This window comes from Paramormyrops kingsleyae, chromosome 4, assembly GCF_048594095.1.
Source record: "Paramormyrops kingsleyae isolate MSU_618 chromosome 4, PKINGS_0.4, whole genome shotgun sequence".
Classification (NCBI taxonomy): domain Eukaryota; kingdom Metazoa; phylum Chordata; class Actinopteri; order Osteoglossiformes; family Mormyridae; genus Paramormyrops; species Paramormyrops kingsleyae.
In genome coordinates, this window is record NC_132800.1 from 13,694,430 (window position 1) to 13,718,671 (window position 24,242).

General features: G+C 50.5%; 1 protein-coding gene across 2 annotated transcripts in view; it reads right to left on the reverse strand.

Moving 5' to 3' along the window:
- Nucleotides 1-513: 513 nt before the first annotated feature.
- Nucleotides 514-24,242, reverse strand: part of dlgap1b (discs, large (Drosophila) homolog-associated protein 1b) — a 47,322-nt gene continuing 23,593 nt past the window's right edge. Inside the window, exons 6-11 of one of the 2 annotated variants that reach the window (XM_023840449.2) lie at nt 8,055-8,431; nt 7,150-7,229; nt 5,456-5,907; nt 4,140-4,231; nt 2,479-2,631; nt 514-1,176 (exon numbers count right to left, since the gene is read on the reverse strand). In XM_023840449.2, the coding sequence (XP_023696217.1) occupies nt 961-1,176; nt 2,479-2,631; nt 4,140-4,231; nt 5,456-5,907; nt 7,150-7,229; nt 8,055-8,431 (1,370 nt within the window). In that variant the 3' untranslated portion in view covers nt 514-960. The remainder of the gene's footprint in view (nt 1,177-2,478; nt 2,632-4,139; nt 4,232-5,455; nt 5,908-7,149; nt 7,230-8,054; nt 8,432-24,242) is intronic. The other variant, XM_023840450.2, reaches the window with a different exon arrangement.

The following is a 24,242-nucleotide window of genomic DNA, read 5'->3' on the forward strand; positions in this document are numbered from 1 at the left end:
CGCGCGGACACGCACGCCGTCGCCAGCGCATATAAACACAAATGCGCATGACAGCTGTCTCCCGGGAAAACCCTTCCTGAGAGTTGGCGCCGAGCCAGCCGGCCTGGAATTGGCTGGAGCTGGTCATGTGACTCTCCGGCCAACCGGGAGCAAAGGCATTGGGCTGCACACAGACGAAGTTTACGAGTATAATTAACCCAGCAGCCCAGTTACCGTTTTGAAGTCGTTTTGATCCGTTTTGTCGTTTTGCTTTCGTTTGATAAGATTAGAACATTAAGAGTGTAATGTATGACCCAGCGGTACTGAATCAAAACTGAAGTGTGTCCCCTGGATGATGGCTGCGTCTTTAAGCCATCAGGACCTGGGCGGGAAACGCCACTGATGGCGGTCACGTGACTGAGACGTACCTTCAACTAGTCTACAGGACAGATGAGTGCAAAACGTTAAAAAAGGCCACAGCTGAGGGGTAAATAGGAAGTAAAAACTAAATAAAAGCTCACTCTTTACAAAAGATACCAAAACGAAAAACAAAACATACTTTTAATTTGGCACAAAATATACTGCACGCATCAGAAAGAATAATTAGCCTCAGAGCTACCTGGCATATACGAAGCCTACATTCCATTGTCTACATGGTCGATTTCAGATACTGTTTGCAGAATGACAAACAATAAACAGATCTAGTCCCTAACATATGCAGTATATTTTGACGCATATTAAAAATACACTCCTTCGTTTTCTGGATTTTATATTTCAACAGTTTATTTGATAACAGTTGTCGATGCAGCCCACTACCTTTGATTTGATATTATATATTATCCCTGACGTGTGCCGAGGGATGATGTTATGAGCACCTTGACTTTGCCCTTTGCCCGTGTTTGTGTGTGTGTGCATGGTTCCCTGTGCATGGTTCCCCGTGCATGGCTCCCTGTGCATGGTTCCCCGTGCGGTTCCGCTGGCTCAGAGGCGTGTCTGAGCCTCAGGGATGTAGATCTCGATGCTGTCGGCACTCTCGGTGGCCGAGCTCTGCCTGGCTGAGGCGGCGCGCTTGGCCGCCATCAGCCTCTTGCGTGCTTCCTGCCGCTGCCTCTCCGTGCTCTCCAGGGACCGGTCCCTCGCCATGGGCAGGGGCCCCTTTGGGGGTTTCCTGGGCACCACGGGGGCCACCCTCCTGGCCTGCATGGGTGGAGATATAACAGCCAGTCATGCATCTGGAAGTGAGAGAGGAAGGCTCATGGGAGCTTTACTTACACAAAAATGTTCTGAGGGCAGAACGAAAAATGATTAGATGGTTTAGAGCAGGGATGCTCAACTCCAGCCCTGGAGGGCCAGAGCCCTGCACATTATTGGGTTTCCCCTCATTTAACACACCTGATTCAACTCCTTGTGCTAATTACCACACAGCTCTTGAGCTGAATCATTTATGGTGGAACAGGGAAAGAACTAAGCTACACAGGGCTCCGGCCCCCCAGGACTGGAGTTGGGCACCCCTGGTTTAGAGAGATAACTAATAAGATTATACATTGAAAGTGGGACCAACTAACCAGATGTCTTGGTCCCACCTCCTCTAGTTGCTTGGACCCACCTACAATCTGATTGGTTATTTCTGTGAACCAATCATTTTTTGTTCGGCCCTCAGTCCATATAAGTAGAACTCCCACAAGGTAGGGTGGGTTAACTTGTGAAATTTAAAGGTGGTGGCAACCGTGAGTAGATTGTGTGTGTGGGAGGGGAGGTGGGGGGGGGGGTGGCTGCCAAATACTCCTCAAAACCCCCCCTTACTGTCAACGGAAAAATAAAATGTAGAGCCAAGCCCAGGGATTGGACAGAGTTGGTCATGTGACTCCAGAAAGCACAAACAAAAGAGTAACAACAAAGATGATGACAATGAACATGGACATGTCCCTATGTGACCCCCCTGCAAAGACGATGTATGGCATAAACAGAATTCATTTGAAGTTGTGTAGGATGGTGTGGCTTGTAACGCTGTGCGTGCAGTATGTAGCAGGACGGACACGTGTGCTACTCCTGCACAGGAAACCTGACTGTGACTCATCGGCACTCCCAATCAGCCTGTTCCACCCAAAGCAGGAAGAGGTAGGCTTTTATCTTAGGCAGTTGGATTTTTGGGATGGCAAGATAACTTAGTCTTGGCTAAATGTTAGTGCATTTAATAAACTGTTACCTTAAATCTGACAAATTATCTGGCTAGGCAAGAAATCCTGCTTTGTGATACAGGCCTCTGTTCAGCTAGACTTTAGGTCAACCTCAGCTCATAATTACTCTGCTGAAGGAAGGTCACCTCTGCCTGCATTTAAAATGCCAGGCAGGCAGTAATTACTGTGGAAATTAACACACCTGTTGGACATCAGACCAAAAATACCAGGCTGGGGCATTAAGAAGTAGACAAGCTGACTGAGTCTTTACAGTCAATATGTGTAGGTGGCGGGGGGCAGGAGAAAGGGGCACGTGCTTTACCTTCCTCTCTGGGACCGCCAGAGGCTTCCATTTGTTGGCTTTGAGCTGGTGCAGCTCGTCGAACTTGAGGCTGATATTCTCGATGGATAGCTGAAGCATATCCCAGAAGCCGGCCAGGTCCTGTGAGATGGGCCTCGGATTGGCGTTGGGGTTCTGGGTTAAGGCAGGTGCGGGGGGGGACAGATTCAGAGGTTCAATCAGCCATTATGAGTCGCACATTTCACTATGGGCTGTGGGAGGAGCCTAGCATCACTGTGTATGTGCTGTGGGAGGAGCCTCATATCACACTGTATGGGCTGTGGGACGAGCCTAACATCACTGTGTATGGGCTGTGGGAGGAGCCTCATATCACACTGTATGGGCTGTGGGAGAAGCCTGACATCACACTGTATGGGCTGTGGGAGGAGCCTAACATCACTGTGTATGGGCTGTGGGAGGAGCCTCACATCACACTGTATGGGCTGTGGGAGGAGCCTCACATCACACTGTACGGGCTGAGGGAGGAGCCTCACATCACACTGTATGGTCTGTGGGAGGAGACTCACATCACACTGTATGGTCTGTGGGAGAAGCCTCACATCACACTGTATGGGCTGTGGGAGGAGCCTCACATCACACTGTATGGTCTGTGGGAGGAGACTCACATCACACTGTATGGTCTGTGGGAGGAGCCTCACATCACACTGTATGGTCTGTGGGAGGAGCCTCACATCACACTGTATGGGCTGTGGGAGAATCCTCACATCACTCTCTAAGGTAGGGCTGCCCAACCCTGCTCCTGGAGAGCTACCACCCTGCAGCGTATACGATCAGCCCTAATTTAACACACCTGATACAGATAATCAGGCCCTTCAGTTATATCTCAGTATGACAGCCAGCTTAACTTCAACATAGCTGACTCTAATACTGAGGTGATATTGAAGTGCCTGATTACCTGTATCAGGTGTTTTACATTAGGGCTGTACCTAAGCTCTCTAGGATCAGGGTTGGGCAGCCCTGCTCTAAGTGATGTGGGTGGAACCTCCAATCCTTCTCTAAAGCCCATGGGGTGAGCCTCAAATTACTTTCAATGGGCTGTCGGTGGAGCCTCACGACTATCTCCCTACGTGCTGTGGGTGGAGCCTCACATCTCTCTCTATGTGCTGTGGGTGGAGCCTCACATCTCTCTCTATGTGCTGTGGGTGGAGCCTCACATTGCCCTGTGTCCCAGGGGTGGAGCCTCACATCTCTCTCTCTACGTGCTGTGCGTGGAGCCTCACATCTCTCTCTATGTGCTGTGGGTGGAGCCTCACATTGCCCTGTGTCCCAGGGGTGGAGCCTCACATCTCTCTCTCTACGTGCTGTGCGTGGAGCCTCACATCTCTCTCTATGTGCTGTGGGTGGAGCCTCACATTGCCCTGTGTCCCAGGGGTGGAGCCTCACATCTCTCTCTCTACGTGCTGTGGGTGGAGCCTCACATCTCTCTCTTTACATGCTGTGGGTGGAGCCTCACATCTCTCTCTACGTGCTGTGGGTGGAGCCTCACATCTCTCTCTCTCTACGTGCTGTGGGTGGAGCCTTACATCTCTCTCTAAGTGCTGTGGGTGGAGCCTCACATCTCTCTCTACGTGCTGTGGGTGGAGCCTCCCTATTGATTATTAGCATATCGACACACAGCTCACCAGGTTCTCCTCACAGAGCTCTCGGAATTGCTGGAACTTCTGTGACATGAGCAGCTGGGCACTGCCCACCGCACTCCGGATCTTTCCCAGGACTGGCAACGACAAACAGATGCACATTAACAGAGGCAGACACCCACACACAGACAAAAGAAATGGGATCAGACAGGGGACCATGCTGGCTAACATCTATAACATAGTTTACAATACTGACTTTCTGAGTCAGTATTAATGTGTTAACTATGTAAAGAGATGATTAATTCTTATATCATCAGAGAAAGATAATCACACATTACTAAACTCATCATTAAGAAATATGAATGGATATGGGGGAGGCACTGTAATGATGCATAACTGAGCTGTGGGGGTGGGGGTGTGTGTGTATGGGGCGGTTGTTCTAAGCAATCCATTAAGACTGACATTACCAGGAAGACGGGCTAAATGGAGGGGGTGTGTTTCTGAAACACGATCACTGGGGTTATGGGTAGGATTTCCCATAGATGCATGCACGTGTGGGTGTGTGTGGGTGTGTGGCCGTGTGTGTGGGTGTGTGTCTGGGCGTGTTGCCTAGCTAAAGAGAACCTTTAAAAGCTTTTGCTGCGACATTACAGACGAATACTGTAGGAAAGTTTAAGTGGAAACAGATCGCCGCCAAAATGGAGGTTGTGGTGTGTGTGTGCGTGTGCGTGTGTGTGTGTGTGTGTGCGCGCATGTGTGCTTTTGATTGCATGCCTCTCACACGTAAATTTTTGAATCTCTGTATGTGACACTTGCAGTCATTTTCTCTTCATTTGCGTCTGACTGCAGGCCAGGGTTCAGGCATTGGCGGGGAGACCGTTGGCGGACAAAGGCGGCAGGTTGAGAGGGTCGGATATCAGCAGGGGGCAGAGACGCCGCAGATACCCTCCCCTCACCAGTGGGGGGGGGGGGGGGTGTCTGTCCATTGCCATAAGCAGCACTAACCAGGAGGTCGAGCTGAGAGGTCGAGAATAATGGGTATCGGTGACCTCATCGTTTCACAGTGTCAGAAGCGGGATCTCAGTTACGGCACTCCCAGAGACTTTTGATGGAGAGATTTGCTATGAGACAGGGACTGCTAATCAGTCTGGGTGCGTCGACTTTCTCTTGGGCTGAGCAGTACTGATGCCTTTTAGGTAGAGCTAAAAGCTAATGGCTTGTTCAGGTAATAACTGTCAATGGTCCAATGGAGAATGTGTTGTGATAGGAAGACAAAAACATACATATATATATGTATGTGTGTGTGTGTGAAATGGTGATGTCACGATGGGCGTGTCGTGTCATCATCAGGGGACACTGACTCTCATCTGGCAGGTCATTCTCCAGCTCCTCCTGCTGCATCTGGCGGCACCAGCCCTCCATTCGCTCTGTCTCCGCCCGCAGCAGCTTTAGGAACCAGTGTCCGTCCCGCTGGCATACATAGGCCTGTGTGGCCTCGCTGGGGTCGTCCTCCACTGCGTCGATCCAGGGGTCCGGCGGCGGCAGGATGGACGGGTCGAAGCCCACGTCGCTGTCGTCATGGCCGGCAGCTGCAGGGTAGTCGTCGTCCGCACAGGGGTGGTAGTGGTTTCCTGAGCCCTGGATGCTCACCGTGGAGGTGCCGGCATCACGGGATCGCTGCCGGGGGATGGGGCCTGACGAGGGCGGTCCTGCCACTGGGGTGTCCACCAGCCCGCTCAGCGCCTCCAGGTGGTCCAGGTCGGCCTGTACAGCTGTGGTCACGCTGTCGGAGCGCGTCAGCCGCCGATAGCTGCTGGACACAGTGGGCACTACTAGTTATCGTTGCTAACATGCTAGCTCGCTAGTGTGCTAACGCACTAATATACTACAGTGCTAACATGCTAATGTGCTAACACCGAGCCTGCCTTTTTTCTGCCTGCGGTTCCACTCATTCTACTAAATAAAAAGCCCCTGCGGCAATGAACGCTCTGCGGCCTGGGTTCAAATCCCCACACCCTCCATCCGTGCTGGAAGTAGGTGACAGATCACACGACTGAGGCCCCGACTGGGAGTGTCCCAGCAAAGGCAGACAAGCAGCCACACATACACACATCACTCTTAGCTGGGGGTTAAGTTATGCTCAGGACCTCTGAAGGGCTGTCGCTGTATCCCACACACGCACATGCACAGACTGTGACTCCCTGCTAGCTGTGAGGAGGTCTTTCCCTGGGAGGGGAGGGGAGGGGGGGCTTTATGACACATCTGTTCTGAGTCAAGGCCGCACAGAACACCGGGCGCGCTCAGTTCCCCAAACACACACACACACGCGCACACACAGCTGACAGGAGGCAGCTGGTAACGCTGTCTGTGATCACTGGGCTTGTTAGCGCTGGTGTGTAACGGCTAGCGGGGGCTGTTCATAGCTTCCTGGCAGACTGGTGTTAACCTCACATGTGACTCCACTGTCCTTAAAGACGCTTTTCTCATGTCTTGTCCCTGATGGTGGGGAGGGGGCTGAACAGAGTCAGCGGGCAGCTGGGCCACTGGGATCAATCTGGACAAAGTGGAGCATCAAAGTATTCTAGCTAGAACATTCCATACCCTGGTCAGATAACGGAACCAGACTGAAAGTCTAGGAACCACAACCGCCCCTAAACATCAGGGATATGGATTCATCCAGAAACATACTGAGCCTGCGATGCGGACGACAGCACAAGACCAGGAGTAGAATGACCACCTAACAGGGGAACCAGCACAGGGAGAACCCCCCCCCCCCCACTATCCCTGCCTCACTATCCTCCAGCCAATCAGAGAGCAGCAAATGTCCTCCCGATGTGGTACTCATCTTAAATTATCTGCCTGCCCCCCCCCCCCAAAAAAGTGACTACCACCTCCATCCTCAGGCACTTTCCTGTCCTACAACATGCTCTTCTCTTCTTGTTGTTGGCATGTTCACCTTCAGTGCATCTTCTGTGTAGCATTTTCTATGCATGCGTGTACTTTCACTATTCACTATATATCACAAGGCCCCAAGGCAGGTGGGCCGCACGCTCACCAGCGCTCCTCCACCTGGATCCCCACCGACTGGAACCGGCAGTGCTCCCCTGCACCCAGGGTGTCGTCAGGGCTGTCCACCTGCGGGGGGGGGTGGGGGGGGCTGGTGACTGACTGACACCGACTGTGTGGTGGCTGTGACGCTACATTGAGTTTACCTTTGCTAACGGCCTTCGATAACAGAATGTTCAATTCGGAAAAGTCAGAAATGCGAAGACCATGAAGTTCACCAGATTTAACCAGCAAGCGGTCTTGTGGTTTTTGTTTACCCTCGTTCAGAGTGAGATGACGCCTGAAGACGACTGTACTTCGCTCAATGTTACCTTAACATAACATAATTATAGACTACACTGGGTTTTCTGCTTTCAGATAGTACACATGTAGCTTCCATTTTCTCCTTTAATAACATGCAACTGGAAAAATGGTTAAAATTTATATTTATAAATTTAAAGATTTATATTTTTTGATGTCTGATATGTAGCCTAGATATTGAAACTACAGTAAAAGGTGTCAGTTTTGAAATATTGCTGGTATGATGTCAGTATGACTATCAACAAGTCTTTTACTTCTCCATTTTTGCTGAGAACCGCTGACCTCGCGTGTGGAAAATAGGCACTAGGCCGAGACTCCAGACGAGGCGTCGCTGCCGTCAGGCGTGAGCTGCGTCTGACATAAAGCCTCACATAGGCAGTTTGGCTGCTCTGAGCTGTTAACTTGGGCACGTTCTGCAGCCGCTGACTGAATTCCCATCTCCATGCTCACTGCATTCCAATCCAGTCACTGTATTCCAATCCAGTCACTGTATTCCAATCTAGTCACTGTATTCCAATCCAGTCATTGTATTCCAATCCCATGAAGGCCATGTCGCAGACCCCTCCCCCGCCCCACCCCAGGCCCCGCCCCTACCTGGATCCCGATGGAGAGGCACTGGCTTCGCCGCAGCGCGTCCTTCTTGCCGTCCTCGCTGAGCTGCGTGACGGTGGACGCCGTGGCGGTGATGGTGACGGTGCTGCTGCTGACGTGCTGGCTGGGCGGGCCGTGCACCTGCGCGTTGGCCGCCTCAATGGCCGCCGTCAGTGCCTTCATGCTGTCTATGCTCTCCGTGGAGTCGCTGAGGCGTGACTGGCTGTCGGCGCGCCCCCCTGACCGTTCGCCGTAGGCGTCCTGCGCCGACTCGGTGCTGCTCTGCGTGGTGATGGAGATGAAGGGCTTGGTGGCGGTGGCGGCGGTGCGAGGGGGCACCGGGGGCGGGGTCTTCTTGTAGGTGGTGATGCATGATGACACTGAGGAGGCAGCGCAAAGCACATCTCAGGGGATTGTGGGATATGCTGGGAGGACTGGATAACAGTAGGAGACGCGGACGAGGTAAAACCAGTCTGGGGTGTAGTCAAGAAATGTCTCCCCCCCCTCCCAAAAAAATACACACTTGGACCTCGAGGGGGAGATGAATGGATAAAACTTTACAGCCAATAAAGGAGCGGAATTTCAGGATACGATTCATGATTCATGTGAAAAGTCTGCTGAAAATAGACCCCCTTTAATATCTATATAAACTTTATACATACTGTGATGTACAGAAAAACTTTTTTGCACAGTGACAGGGGCGGGGTATTCAGGGGACCAATCAGCTTTCAGCTGAGGTCAGTGGCCCTATGTCTGCACCTCGGACCCCCCCCCCCCCGACAGAGCTTGTGTATTCATTCCACACGAGGCCGAGCCCCAAGCCCCGCCCAGGACCTCCCACAAGGGGCGTTCATTTGCTGGCAGCTGTTTAACGGGGCTTTGGGAGATCAAACGCGAAACGGGAGACGATAACGTCTGCCGCCACCCCTCAGAGCAGTCTGGGAAGGTGGGGGGGGGGCTCTCGCTTACCAGGGGCTGAAAAACATCTCACCCGTGTGATTACCTTACCGCGGGTGACACTCACTTCCTGTCGCCCCCGGGGCTTGGCCCTTGGCCTGCATGCATCGGGGCCTCACGAGCCCATGGGTTTTTACAAGGGTAAACACATGAGGGCCCTGCAGGTACATGTGAGTTTTGCTCCTGGCCAGCAGGCGGCGCAGTGGTTAAGGAACTGCAGCCGTGAGCCGAACTGTTCCAACAAGGGGGATTTCTAGGAGGGCCTTAAATGCAGAATAGAAATAGAGAGTAAGGAATGTGGGTGATCGAATTGCAAGGGATCCACAAATCAGACAATGACAAATACTCACTGAAAACCTGAGGACCCTGATGAGGAAGAAATCTGCTCTGGCAGAACCTGGGATAGTCGATAATATCATCTAACTATCTGGCCTGAAGACTAGTTAGATAAATTAATAAGATTATGATTAGTTAATCTAGTGAATCAGATAGGTGGTGGAGTAAAAGAACTGGGGGGGGGGGGGGGTTAAGAGAAACAGAGGGGCCCTGTTGGTGGGGGGTGGTAATTAAAACCATGCAAGTATGGAAACCCAGCTAAAACCACCAGTGAAAGAACCTAATGTTTATTGGTGGGGTGGGCAATCTTGTCCGGTGCCCAACGAGTTGGGGTGGGGGGTGGGTGGCGGTAACATGACCCAGGCAGAGTTGAGTGGCCCTCCCAGGAATGCCCCCCCAGAAGGAAAACCTGACAAATGCAGACAGTCTCAGCAGCCTGGCGAGACAAATACGTCCAGTGGGGGGGATCTTCCAGTGGATTTAAAACAGGAAGCCCCGCCCATGAGCCATGCTCCCACTACAGGCGGCCGGCAGTGTTGCCATGGTGACGGTCAGGGATAAAGATGCCTCCCATTCAGCTCAGGAGTGTGAATAGCTGAGCCGTAGAAAGACCCTGAACCCTGACCCCCCCCCCCCCCCCAGCCCAGCTCCCACCGCCTGACCCCCTCCCCCTCAGGCCTGACCTCACAAATCCAGGAAGGGGAGCAGTTTTAGGGGGGCGGGCTGACAAGCTGAATGCTGCGGGGGAAGGGTTGGGGTACAAGGGACGTTTTGTGGGCTGGGGGCCGGAGGCCAGTGTAATACCATAACCATGGCAACGGCAGTTCCGCAGCCCCGCCCACCAAGGGGGGCGTGTTTACCTTCACTGTTTACTCTCTCACCTCCCACCACTGACTCTCCAATCTCCATCATGGCACGCGAGCAACAGCCCCCCCCCCCATCAAGCAAGGAAGGGCCAAACCCACACAGTCCCACTTCCTCTGTGACAAGTATGGGATGCAGGTGATACAGTGATTAATGGCATGCCGAAATTACAAATTACAAATGTCTGAAACATACGTATAGTGAACAGTTATCACAACTGCAAAGCATATCTGTTTGAAGCACTCACACATGGGCTTGGAGGGGCGGGTGAAAGGGACACATGCACGAATGGGACCGGCCATGCCACCATCTGACGGGCGAGTTAACGAGCGCCCGTGGGCCGTTATTTTGCAGGGTTTTTTTCCGTGGCTATCTTAGACAACAGCATAACAGATTGTAATATAAACTCAGCGACACCGAAACCGTTTAGCCTGTGGCGTTATTTTTATTTTTTTGTCCACGAACACAGTAGACTTTTTTTCTGGCACGCTTGCAACACCCCTAGTGGCTATAGTCGGTATTGCGGCGGCCCCAGATGGACGGCTTCGGAGCTGCGTTTTCTGTAAAGCTGTCTCTCTCTCTCTCTCTCTCTCCGAAGCCGCCCATGTGCCAATCACGCGACCTCACCGTCCTGGGACTCGCTGGGAACCTGAAACCAGGTAACCCCACCCTCCATGACACAACGTGGCCCCTAGGAGACAAAGGGACTCTGTGTGAGGGAGTGATCAATGGTGGTGGTGGTGGGGGGGCATCTGGATCGCTCTTATCTCCCTCACCTCTGACCTGCATTTCCTTAGTGTGTGGGGGGGGAGGGGTGCAGAACTAAAAAGACTTCCTGGCTCTGGGGTGACCTTCTGGAAGCCTCATGGTGCGTTCGATTATTTCTCTCCAAGTCGGAACTCGGATGAAAACGTCGAGTCGGAAACACGCCTCTTTTATGACGTTGATGTCGGACAAGATTTTGTTGTCCGAGTTGCCCCAGTGACGTAATTTCAACATGGCGGCTTACACACTCAACAGTAATTCTATTTTATAAATCTTTAAAAATGTTTATTTTGTTAATTGTATTGTTATAAATGTAATTGCACGTGTTCGATTTAGAGAATACCATATCATGACCGTAAACAGTATCCTATTTTTACCAGACTTGTTAGTGTCTTTGGCTTGTTTGTAGTTTTTTTGCCTCTCGAAAAAAGAATATCGCTATGAATGTACTAAAATATTTTATAAAGCTTTTAATGCGGTTTGACTAGTCCGCGTTTCTTGTTTGTTTGTCTCTCTGAAAAAATAATCTCACTCCAAATCTGCTAAAATATAAAGCAACAACACACAGCAGCGTGTTCATGGAGGCAGCCATGTTTGTTCCGAGATGTGGGTAGCTCGAACGGGAGATTGTCAGACGTGATGTCACTCAACTCAGAATTTCCGAGTTCCGAGAGAAAAACGAACGCACCATCTGCCACATCGTGACCTGGCGGGTATCGAAGGGAGGACCAATCAGATTGCTCCGTTGTACATGTCCAAGGTTTTCGAATCCATCCCGCCTTAACCAGATTGCCAGCTCTATGTTCGTCTCCTGCTGCCTTCTGCCCTTTTGGAAGAGTCCCATGTCCACATGCATGGCCTTAAGGCACTTTCACTGCACCAGGTACAGTACTTTCGGTACGGTACTTTTGGTACTTTCTCTTTTCCATTGACTTCCGGTCGAGTACCAGTACCAAAAGTTCCAGTACCAAAAGTTCCAGTTAAAAGTGCCAAACCAGCTGGGGTACTTCATTGGTACTTTGGGGTGGGACTTGCAGATTCTTTTATGTTCATTGTCGGCTGTTAGGCGAATTGTCTGCCTCTGAAAGACGATACAACCGCCATGTTGAAAAAAGTTAGAAACCAACGATAAACAATTTTTTTTTAAAGTAATAATAATGTATGTGCGGACAAAAGAAGAGACCCAAAGTTTAACTGCAATCTGCTCAGAGGAACCAGACGAAGGTCTGGATGGCATGACAAGAAATTTCCTATGATACTAGAGCTACACGATATTGGACAAAATTCTAATATCACACTGTGATTTGTTGTAATAAATATTGGGATATTTATAAAGCAAAAAAAGGAGTATATAATAAATTGCTCATAGACCCATCTAGGAGAGATTTAAACAGTAAGTATGACAATGATTATGATTGGCTCGGAAAGAGCATGCAGCGTTCATGCAAAAGCAACGAGAGTAAACTTTAAACTGATTTTTTAAACATATACAAGATAACCTTCAAAAGGAACAATCATTAAAATTGCAATGTCTGCTAAGTTTTCTCTCCTATGACAGAGTAAGAATGTTTTAGTGAAACTTAAACCCCCTGCAATACAATGTGAAGGCTTGGCAAAGCCTGATCTCAAACCAGCTGACTAAACTGTCCTTGCATATGCATAACATGCAATGCTGGTATTAATATTGCACGTCACCCTGCTCTATAATATATTATAGCAATTTTTTTAATTAAGCACAAAATACGCTAAATACGTTGTGATGTCATTCAGTGGCAGTACCAGTTTTTTTTAATGGCAGTATCTTGAAGTGCTGCACTTTTAGTACTTCAAAATAGTACCGAAAGTATGGTACTGGGTGCAGTGGTACAGTGGCCATAATTCATTCCGTGGCACCAGAAAAACGCCCCCAGGAGTCACACCTCCTGTTGGCTTGGATTTGTAAAGCAGGTGAGTCAATCATAGTCACCCTGTCATTTTCCTGTCACTAACCAGCAATGGCTCTAATTGCATTGTGAATGACAGTGGTTATGGTTGGGCTTTGGCCTGGGCGTGGCGCTTCCAGCCAGACCGCAGTGGCCCATCCAATCACAAGCTTGTGCCACCCAGAAACTGACCAATCAGACAATAAAAAAAATATATATATACTTTATATTAAATAGGAAGGAAGCAAGCTAATTTTTAAAAGACACTTTTTAAACTCTTATAAAAAGTTATCCTAAAACCTGGCCCTGTCATTCAACAAGAGGAGGAAATGGAGCAGTATAGAAACCAGGATCGTGAAGTGGGCCCCCACACAGCTGGGGATTATCGGGGGGGGGGGGGGGCAGGCCTTTGGGGCTGTCACCTGCGGATGGGGGATGTGAGGTGGGGGTGTTGGGGTGAGTTGAATCCATGCTCCCCTCCCAGCCAATAAGTAAACAGAAGGACCCCCCATCATGGGAAGCTCGCTCTCTAGGACCCAGCGATACGTGACATTAAAAATGAATCCTGATCGGATTCGGTCCTCTGGCGGGGGGGGACAGCTGGCGACTGAGGGCCTTCAGCGTCCCAGAGTGACAAAGGGGGCCCCTTCTAGGAGGGCGCCCCCCCCCCCCCCCCGCCCCGCCCAGCTGTCAGCTAAAGCCTGGCCCCGGGGAGGGGGGGGGGGCGAAAGAGGCAGACAGCTAGAAGCTCTGAGCTTTACTGACTAACCCTTATAATGGGGGTCCGATCAGGCGCTTCCTGTCTTAACATTTAACCCTTACAATGGGGGTACGATCAGGCGCTTCCTGTCTTAACATTTAACCCTTACAATGGGGGTACGATCAGGCGCTTACTGTCTTAACATTTAACCCTTACAATGGGGGTACGATCAGGCGCTTCCTGTCTTAACATTTAACCCTTACAATGGGGGGTACGATCAGGCGCTTCCTGTCTTAACATTTAACCCTTACAATGGGGGTACGATCAGGCGCTTCCTGTCTTAACATTTAACCCTTACAATGGGGGTACGATCAGGCGCTTCCTGTCTTAACATTTAACCCTTACAATGGGGGTACGATCAGGCGCTTCCTGTCTTAACATTTAACCCTTACAATGGGGGTACGATCAGGCGCTTCCTGTCTTAACATTCCTGCACCTCGCTGAGCAAACAAGCACCCCGCCCCCGCCCCCCCCGTGTTTCTACACTTTATGATCCTCCCCGTCACCCCCCCCCCCCCCGATTCCCTCCATCACCCCCCTGTGAGAATGTGGCCGGGTGGATTTTAATGCTTTATCTCACCCCCCCCCGCCTTGGGTGACTCAGATCACTGTATGCTGAGGGACTGCTAAACAGTCCAAACTCGAGGCCTCCATTCCGGTAATGACTTCTGAGTAATTAAGTTAATTAGTTAGTAATAAAGTGAATCATTCGCAGTGGCAGAGACTGTTGAGCAAAGGGGGCAGGCACTGCGGCACAGGAGCACACTGGCTAAGCACACTGGCTAAACGGGCCATCTGGGCAACCGCAGGGCTGTAATGCCAGCTGGCCTTTATCTGTGCCGCATTATGGCTGCGATCTGCTCATTATTCCAGCTGTGATACAGCTGTGTTGTGATCTTGTCTGTGTATCTCTCTCTCTCCCTGTGATACAGCTGTGTTGTGATTTTGTCTCTCTCTCTCTCTCTCTCTCTCTCATTGTTTGTTTCCCAGCACCATTCCTCAGCCCTCCACCCAGCCCCATCGAGGGAGGGGCAAAACATATGGCCTGGGGGCTGTTGCTTTTATCACAAAGCTGGGGGCGGCACCTGGCTCCCTGGCGGCCTTGCAACGGACCAAACTTTAAAGCGGGTCTCGCTGGGGAACGGCAGTGAGGAGAACGCGGTATCATAGCGATTTCAACAATCATCTGCCATGTTTATTCAAAGCGACGTATGACTACTGATACAGCTGGCAATGACCACAGAGGGAACTCGGTGTTTAGGTACCTTTGTCTGTCTGGAAGCCAGTGGTGCTCCACCTACTGTTAACTGTGGGGGGGGGGGTAAATGAACGTGACAAGTGTCTCCTCGAATTCGCAGGAGGACCCGGGTGGTACGTTTCTGTCTGTTGGCTCTGCCGTGACCTCTGCTCCCTAACCCTAACCCCCCCCGGCCCCCCAGGCTACGCTCTCTTGCACATTCCTGCCGGCCTGCAGAGGTCTCCTCGCCCGTGAACCGCATTCTTGGCCCACTCTACCCCTGCCGCACCGATTCTGTGAGAGGCGTCCAAAAATCCACCTCAGACGAAAGCCAAACCCAGCCCCCTCTATGCTCCCCCCCCCACCCCAGCCCAAAGACAGGACGACACCCTTTATGGACAAAAATAGCGTCAAACGGCTGATGGAACACATCAGTCCACTCCAATCCACCCCACCCCAGCTCTGTAATCGTTTTCTTCTGCCTGCTGCCTTTCTGGAAAAGCTCCAGGCCTGATGTGGGGGTGCAGGGGTGGTGGTGGTGGTGGGGGGGGGAGTGTAATTAGGGCCTTGCTGGGGAGACTGAGCCACCCACTAATTCTGCCACTCCTTCGCAGGAAGCAGGAGATTAATCCACCGCCCAACATATTTCCGGAATAAACCGCGTGCTGTGAAAATGGAAGGCCCCTTTTCCGTACGGATGCGAGCCGGAATCAGTCACCATGGATCGGGCGCGGGTGTTAGGGGCTGTGATGGTGCCCCTGCACGTCACCCCCAGGTCACCACATTTCCCAGGTGCTACATATGAAAGCTGTCAGGCAAAGCTTTAGCCACCCGCCTTCCTGTGTTCCGGACCGGGGCGGTTAAAGGATCACGGGGGGACGTGGATCTCGGTGTCAAAAAGACGCCCTGGTACTGTCTGATCAGTCTGGCTCCATCTCTCCAAGGGGGACCGGAATTCCATGGCAGGGGATGAAATGCTAAGCCAATGGATTACGGACTGTGTCTCTTAAGGGCCACACTCAAACTCCCCCCCGCTACGTCTCCTCGATGAGGGTCACGCCGCTACATCTGTGGGGGCACCCGGGCCCCTCCCCCGCATGGGTGTTTTGGGGGTAGGAGTGGGGGGGTCATGACCGGTCATGCCATGTGGGTGGGTTCGAGTCATGGGGGCGGTGCCTCACTCTGGGACTCGAGAGGCTCTCCCCCCCCCATGCTGCATGCTCTTAGCACAATACCAGCCACATGTTCCAAAAGCCCCTCAAGAAGCAGCATCCACCCCCCCACCCACCACACAAACTCAAAGCTTCCCAGGACAAAGGGAATGTCTTTAAGTTCCACCCCATTTCCACCAGAGTGGGCTTTGGAGACACTCCGGGCGGACACACTGTGGTGTAGAACAGGTTAATAACACACACACACACACACACACACACACACATACCAGCGACAAACCACTGAGCTTTACACCAGCGGGGAAGGCCATGCCTCTACTGCCCCCTGGTGGGCATCCGTCAGGATGCTTCGAGCATAACCATCGAGAGGGAGCATTTCACTGCACGGAAGTTAATGAAGCGTATTATAAAAAATGACCTTGTAATCTGCACAGCCAAACTGATGCTCCTTTGCATCCTAAACTTCCTGCAGAGATGAAGGGCAGGCATGTCACTGTGTCCGAGCCTGACGGCGACCTACAGATAAGCAGTGACTATCACTCTGATTAGCATGCAGGTGGACGTGCTGGCCAGTCGACCTGCCAAGTGGCGCTTGGAGGAGCGTCAGCGTATTTGCCAAAGGCACGTCCGGAAGAGAGCGACGGTTTACACAAGGGGACACGAGGTGAGAGCAGACAAGGGCTGGCACGTCGCCGTGGGAACCAGTAAGCTGACTTGCGCAAGCAGCTGCAAACCGTTTCCTGTTAGACCAGTCCTTCGACAAAAAAGTGATATGCGTAGCAGGAAAGGGGTCACTGCTGCTTTTTAAGTCACATGCCGTGCTGCTATCCAAATGCTCCATGTTTGCTGGGAAATGCAGGCTCCCTCTAGTGTTCATTAATTAGTATTGCAATTCATAAACTAGATTTGCAACCCCTTGGACCAACGCCGGATTAAAACTGAGTTACTCAAACAAAGCATTATTGCCTTTAGTTTATACAAGGACTCATTCATGTGTGCATTTAGGGAATGGCAATTGCTTGTTATTATCAAAAACGCATTCATTATAATTAGTTGGTTGTAAGGATGTAAGCATAAACTATTTAAAAAAAAAGGTACAAATATTTAAAATGTGAGTATGTGCAAGTGTATACTGCATATGTCCATCCACTCACTAATAAGAATTTGTTTTGATCCATTTGGAGGCCACCCAATCATAGTCACAGAGATCTGGGTCTTATCCAGTCAAAGTGTCAGTGATCTGACGTTATTCCAATCACAGCCCCCCCAGCCCCCCTCACCCTCCTTTCCACCTACTCAGGGTACCAGTCTGTCAGGAGGCTCTCAAATACAAACACGACACACACACACACACAAAGTCACCCACACTGTTATTCTCTAAGTACAGTTTTGAGTAACACATAATTTTCCTGGGCTAAAGAGACCATGGAGTGAACCAGTATGAGTACAAGGGATGGGGCTGCCTTTACCAACCCTATCCTGCAACCCACATACTCAGAAAACTACCTTGAAGGAGAGGCTCTTAAGGGAAACAGCCCCATGAGGAGCCATGATCTAATCCCGGCAGCTTCAGCTGCAGAGGAATGACAGCCGACGTCCGTGTTTATAAACTGCTACCCAGCGCTGCCAACCTTCTGTGTTTATAGGAAAACACAATAAATCACAGCAGCGTGGCATGGATGCTGCCAAATAACACATCTTTTTTTTTAACAAAGTGGGCGGCCGGCTAGGGGAATCCATATCACTTAGGGGAGAATCTCCCCACCAACCTCCGCAGCTTGGCTACGTGTGAGAGGCTTGCAGATGGCCTGTATCTGCGTAGGCGCCAGCTTGGGATGGCGGGGCAGGGCTAAGGGATTACCGCTAAAGCCCAGGGGGGGGCGCCAGACACAGCTGAAAGGCGTCATCGGCAGCAGCAATTCTAGGATTCTTTAAGGCAGAGGGGCCATAATTCATACAGAGTGACCAACCTTATCATTAGCCAATGATATGTTTCGAATCTGTGAGTGACAAGGAATGGAGCACTCTGGGAGCCAATCAGCTTTCAGTGCTCCTGTGGCCCCGCCCCTGTACACACCCCTGATCGACAGTGGTTAAACATCACGTGCAGAAATGGCGGAGAAAGGAGCAGGAAGCGAGTGAGAAATGAAGCCTGCGACGATGCCAACCACAAAAAAGATGAGCAAGATGGAGGCGGAGTTATGGCGGCTCTGCCAGCATCGAGGAGACTGTTGGGTTTTAATAGCCGTACAGCAGTAAGTCCGTTCAAACTGCTCTTCCTCGTTTAGCTGCTTCCATTGTTAGATCCCTCATTAAGTGCCTTAGGAAGCCTGCACTGGGGCAGGGGTAACAATTAATTAAGTCTGATTTAATTCCCAGCATCAGGCTAAGCTCTTACGACACCACAGCTCCCCCTACGGTAATAAAAGTAATACAACACAAAGCCATACAGAGAGCAGCTAATAATAATAATAATAATAATAATAATAATAGACACCAGAGGCTGAATCTCTACAGAGCTGATGAACTCAGACAAGCAGAAAGATGGCAAAGGGGTCCAACATAAGGGCCCAAAACACCATCTGGAGTTCTTACAGTTTGCCTGCTCTATATTTTAACAAAAAGATAATGATTGCAGTGGGACCATGTCACCCAGCCGTGACATGAACATGCAATTAGGCAAAGCAGTGCTGGCTAGTGTGTGTTCCCTCTGACGAACTAGCATCACGACCAGGGTTCCCCTGACATGTTCCCTGGGACACACTAGCGTCCTGCCCAGGGTTCCCCTGACGTGTTCCCTGGGACGCACTAGCTTCCCGACCAGGGTTCCCCTGACGTGTTCCCTGGGACGCACTAGCTTCCCGACCAGGGTTCCCCTGACGTGTTCCCTTTGACAAACTAGCGTCCTGCCCAGGGTTCCCCTGACGTGTTCCCTGGGACGCACTAGCTTCCCGACCAGGGTTCCCCTGACGTGTTCCCTGGGACGCACTAGCTTCCCGACCAGGGTTCCCCTGACGTGTTCCCTGGGACGCAGTAGTGTCCCGCCCTGGGTTCCCCTGACGTGTTCCCTGGGACGCAGTAGTGTCCCGCCCTGGGTTCCCCTGACGTGTTGCCTGGGATTAGAAACCTGGATACACTGATGATTGATGGATGGACAGCAGTTCTAGTATCTTGTATTTTTCTGATGTTATTTATCGCTCACGATTCTAGTCTTATATTTCAGTTCACAGCAGCAGCCGAGAGTTTCTTTGTCTATCCAGACCCAAGAGTGTGAAAGGCCAATGAGAGCCGGGCATGGAGGCGGGGGCGTCTGTCAACTTCCTCTGATTGGCAGAGGCATGCAGGGGGAAGGGAGGTGGTTTGGAAAAATTCATGGGTGGATTCACATTCATATTGTGGCGGAACACATCCGTCTGTGCGCGGTATCTCTCAAGAGTTCCACTTTCCTCCAGCAGAGCGGCGCCGTCTGGCAGGGGTGGTGGTGTCTCTGAGATGCACCTATAGAGTGATTGTGTGAGTGTAGCCCCCCCTCCCCCCAGGCCTAACTGGATGGATGCTGTTTGTATGCTATGTAAATATACACAGGGGCGGGTTTGTTGTTTACGGGGCTCCACTGCAAAAGTCACTTTGGGCATCCCCAGTGTAGTGACTGTTTGTGGCCAGCAGGGGGCCCCCCACACAAACGCGTGGTTTGGGGGGTGGTAAACACTGCTGCTGACTGTACATGTGCTGTATAGATGCCTCCCCCCTCCAACGCAAATCCAAACACAGCATGACGCTGTTGTGGACTATGTGGACCATGTGCCCCCCACTCTGCCTCCTTGGGGTCACTCTCGGTCAGACTGGGGTGAGGAAAAGGCCTGACTGCACCCCCCTGTCTGACCTACCCTGGCTGCTCATGCATTCCCACCCCAAGGGTGGCCTCTGTGTCACCCCGCCGGTGGGTGGGCTGGCTGATGACGCCCGAGACCCGCTAGTGCCCCACAACAGTCTGTGCAGGCTGTCCGGGTCCCCAGTGATAGAGGGCGACAGGTGGGGGGGGAAGAGAAGCCAGAGGGAATATGAGGTAGTAAATACAATCACGTTGCCATAGTTAGAAACAGGAATCCAACACGGGGAGTGTTCCTGTACTGCTAACACCGCTACACAATCATACCTGTCTGAGAAATAATAATAATAATAATAATAATAATAATAATACGAACAATAGGTATCCAGCAACTAACGCTGCTTGGACTCCTAATAATAGTAATAATCGTAATGACTCTCAGTACGGTGGCTCGGTGGGCAGAAAATAATAATGATAGTCAATGGCAAATCCCTAACAGGTTAACACCGCTACGTATACGTACGTTACGCATTTTGCCCAGCGGGCGCTGGCTGCGCCGCCGCCCCTGTCAAGCACCGCCCCTGTCAGCGACCCTCGCAGCTCGCCCGGGGTAATCCTTACATATTTATTATTATTACAGGTTTATAAAGTCATCCCATCGCCCTGAAGAGAGGAGCCCCATAAAACGCCAGACGCCCCCCGCATGCACACACCTGCCGCCCCACATCAAGCCCAGCCCACCAAAATAGCCCGAGGAACTGCGGTAAGGTTAGCCTGGCAATGCTAGCTGGCTCCCCGCCGGCTCATGCTGAGCTGTACTTTCCCCACAACTTAAAAGGCAAAAAAATACCTGGCCGTGGTAGAAAACGGCACCAGGAACACTAAACCAACCCCCTCGGTCCCCAGTGCACAAGCAGAACTAGGGCAACTGATATGTGAAAATTAAATATCCTTCTTCTTAAGCTCTTAAGCTTATTAAATCAAAGTTGACATGAATATGGCTTTAAAAATCATATAACTTTTTATTTAACCGTTCCACTTCACTCTTGCTATTTCTTTATATCCATATTTCAAGTAATTACTTTCCTTGCTGTCAACAATATGATGCCTTTATCTTTAATCATTATACATCACATAGGTAAGCCTGTAACACAACAAAAGATTTAATAGCCGTTATTATGAACATGAAATATATTTTATATACCAAATAAATGGCTATAAAAATGGCAATCACTGAGAAACGGGCGGCAAGGGGGACATGCGGACTAGCAGAGCGTGGCGGGGGTGTGCGCCGGGGCCGATGGCTGCAGGCATGAGTAAGCATTACGGCGGGGGCCGGATCCCTAAAGCAGCACCGGCACCGGACCGGACGGGACGGGACGCGCCGCGCAGTCAAACGGCGGAGAGGCGCTTTACTTACGAAGGCGGATCCAGCTGTCACACATACCCTCTAATCTGCGCGAAAACGGACAAAAAAGAAGGGGAGATTTAAAAAAACCGACAAATACGGCGATCAGGGTTTGGGTCCGTCCCTCCGATCGCGCTCCCTCTATCGCTCTTTTTCTCTCCCCGGCAATCCGGTACGGGATAGCCTCGGCAAGGCGGACAAGCCCGCTTCGCACCCGGCCAGTCGAGGCGCCCACTGCGGACTGTGCTCAGCGCTCGTCCCGCCCGTGTTGGGTAATTTCCTCTCCCATCTAGTCACCAAGCTGACCGCTACCGTCCTACGCCTCTTCCCCCGGGATTAATGAGCAAACGCATGGATAAAATGAGCAACAATAACGTGGCTTAATTTCAGGTCGGACAACGGTACAGATAATGACAGACTATTATAATATTCCAAGATATTCAGTTTATATACTTCAACGTGCATATTTTGGCCCATAAAAATAGCTGCCGCGGTGATTATTAATTACAACCAGTGGACTGTGATACAAAACAATGGCAGCTTAAAAAATATTTTTTAAGACTACGCACACCAAAAATAACATGATTAACTGAATTAACATAAATTATTATAATTCAATTTAAAACACAAATACGGAAAACGGTTACATTCTGGCATGTATTGCTGTACGTATTTACACCCCGTATCACCTCAAAGCCCACCGCCCTGTCCCTCCCTAGGCGCCCTGCAGGCGGCGCTGATCGCCCGAGGTACCCGGAACATCCATGTTTTTTAAATCGGCATTTTCAAAAGCATCAGGAAGGAAAGCACCGCTGGATGATTTTCCCAAAACTTAAAAGACAAAAAGAAAACAAAACACTTGGCCTTGGTGGAAAACGTTACGAGGAACACCAGAGCCCACAGAATGCTTTGCCAATCTGCATAATGGAGACCATTAATAAGGCAACGTTTTTCCAATCTTCCCTTGTCCAATCATAGTGAGCCTGTCCCCTCTGTAGCCTCAGCTTCCTGTTCTTAGCTGCCAGGAGTGGCACCCAGTACGGTCTTCTGATGCTGTAGCCCTAAATCACCTTTCTTCCCCTTTCTGGTGTTTGATGTGGACATTAACCGAAGCTCCTGACCTGTATCTGTATGACTTTATACATTGTTCTGCTGATTTTTGATTGGCTGATTAGATATTTGCTTGAATTAGCAGTTGAAAAGGTGCGAGTAAAGGTTAGCATCCAACCTCAAGGTGAACCATTTGCTGCCCCTAGAGCTTGTTTTCAGAGGGGTTAAGGGCCTTGCTCCAGAGTGCATTGACAGTCCTGCCAGCTGAGCAAGGGATATGAACCGGTGACTTTCGGAAAATACTGACAAAAGCCCAACCCGCCAAGACACACCCAAGCTGGACATTAACCAGGACATTAAATGCCAGACGGAGCTGCTCCAAGCATTGGCCCAGCATTAACTGCGCTGGTGGGGCAATTGGGGAGGACGTTTGCAGATACATTACCAGGGTATTAGCAGCCCCAACTGTATGAGGGCAAGCTGAATCTCATCCACCAGCATCTGTAATCTACACCACGTGGTAATTATGGGGTTTTTCCAGACAGACACAGATAGACAGACAGATCAATAGATAGATAGATAGATCTACTAAAACTACAGGCGTTATAGCAGCAATATAACTAGACTCCAGAAGTTAGTAAAAAGGTTTTCCATCCAATGCCGTCCAGAGCCCACAGAAAGCTTTGCTCACGTGTGTAGCGGAAAGCATGATCACCCTCTAGTGGCATTCGAGGGAAACGTCTGCAGAGCTAGAACATTAACGCCAGCGTTTTCATTAACACCTTTATTAACACCTACCCACGCCAAGTACTGGCACGTGCCAGACGCAGCTAATGCCCGTAAGGTTCGCTATCATATTCCCATGTTGCTTTAAAGTGTTTATCTAGTAAAACAGGCATCAAGGAATCAAGCCGGAAGCAGGAATTCCAGCATTTGCGGAATTTGGATACCAATCAAAAGAACACTGCAGTTTAACACTTTCATCATTTTTATATAGTCATATGTACGAAGAGTGCATTAGTTATATCGTAGGCAAGCCCTGTACTGGACATGTACTACACACACACACACACACACACACACGCACGCGCACGTAGGGTAAACATATCCTTATGGGGCCCGCTCATTCACACACACACACACACGCATGCACACCCATGTAGGGTAAACATATCCTTATGGGGACCGCTCATTCACACACACACACACACACACACACACACACACACACACACACACACATGCACACAGGGACACACACACAGTGTAGCCAAAAATTATTTGTACGTTGTGAAATAATGGTCAAAACTGGAAATGATATTGAGGATATTACAGAATAAACTTAAAAAACTGCCTAAAACGTTACAATTATGTTAATTAAAGAAACAAGAAAAAGAGAGAAGAGAGATCAGCTGCACCTACAGTATATTGCTGACCGAAACATGAAAGTATTACCATTTCAACTCCGCACTGCCTTTTGCTTACAGACCGTCTCTGTAAGATGCCTCTCAACACAGCCAACCCGCTGTACACGGCAGAGCAGATGGTCAGAGCGCGGTGACTACCGGCGGTGTCCTCCATTCGCTTTCCCACAATCCATCTGCTCTTTAAAGCTCGTGCTTTGCTCCCAGAGGTCACGCGAGAGTTTCACTGGGAGAAGAGCTCCTTGTTCAGCATGGCTGGACATGTAACAGATTCCACTCTTCCTCTGATCTGTTGTTTTTCAGTCTCCAAGACACCAGCTTCAGCATCCTGGAAATCTGCCACCAGCTCATATGGCCGAAATTGAAGTTTATGAAGGACAGGGAGACGCTGTCCATTAGTTTAGCATCAGCCACTCAGCGCAGCCACTCGCTTTCCCTTTAAAATCCTCCGTGACTTGGGCGATTCC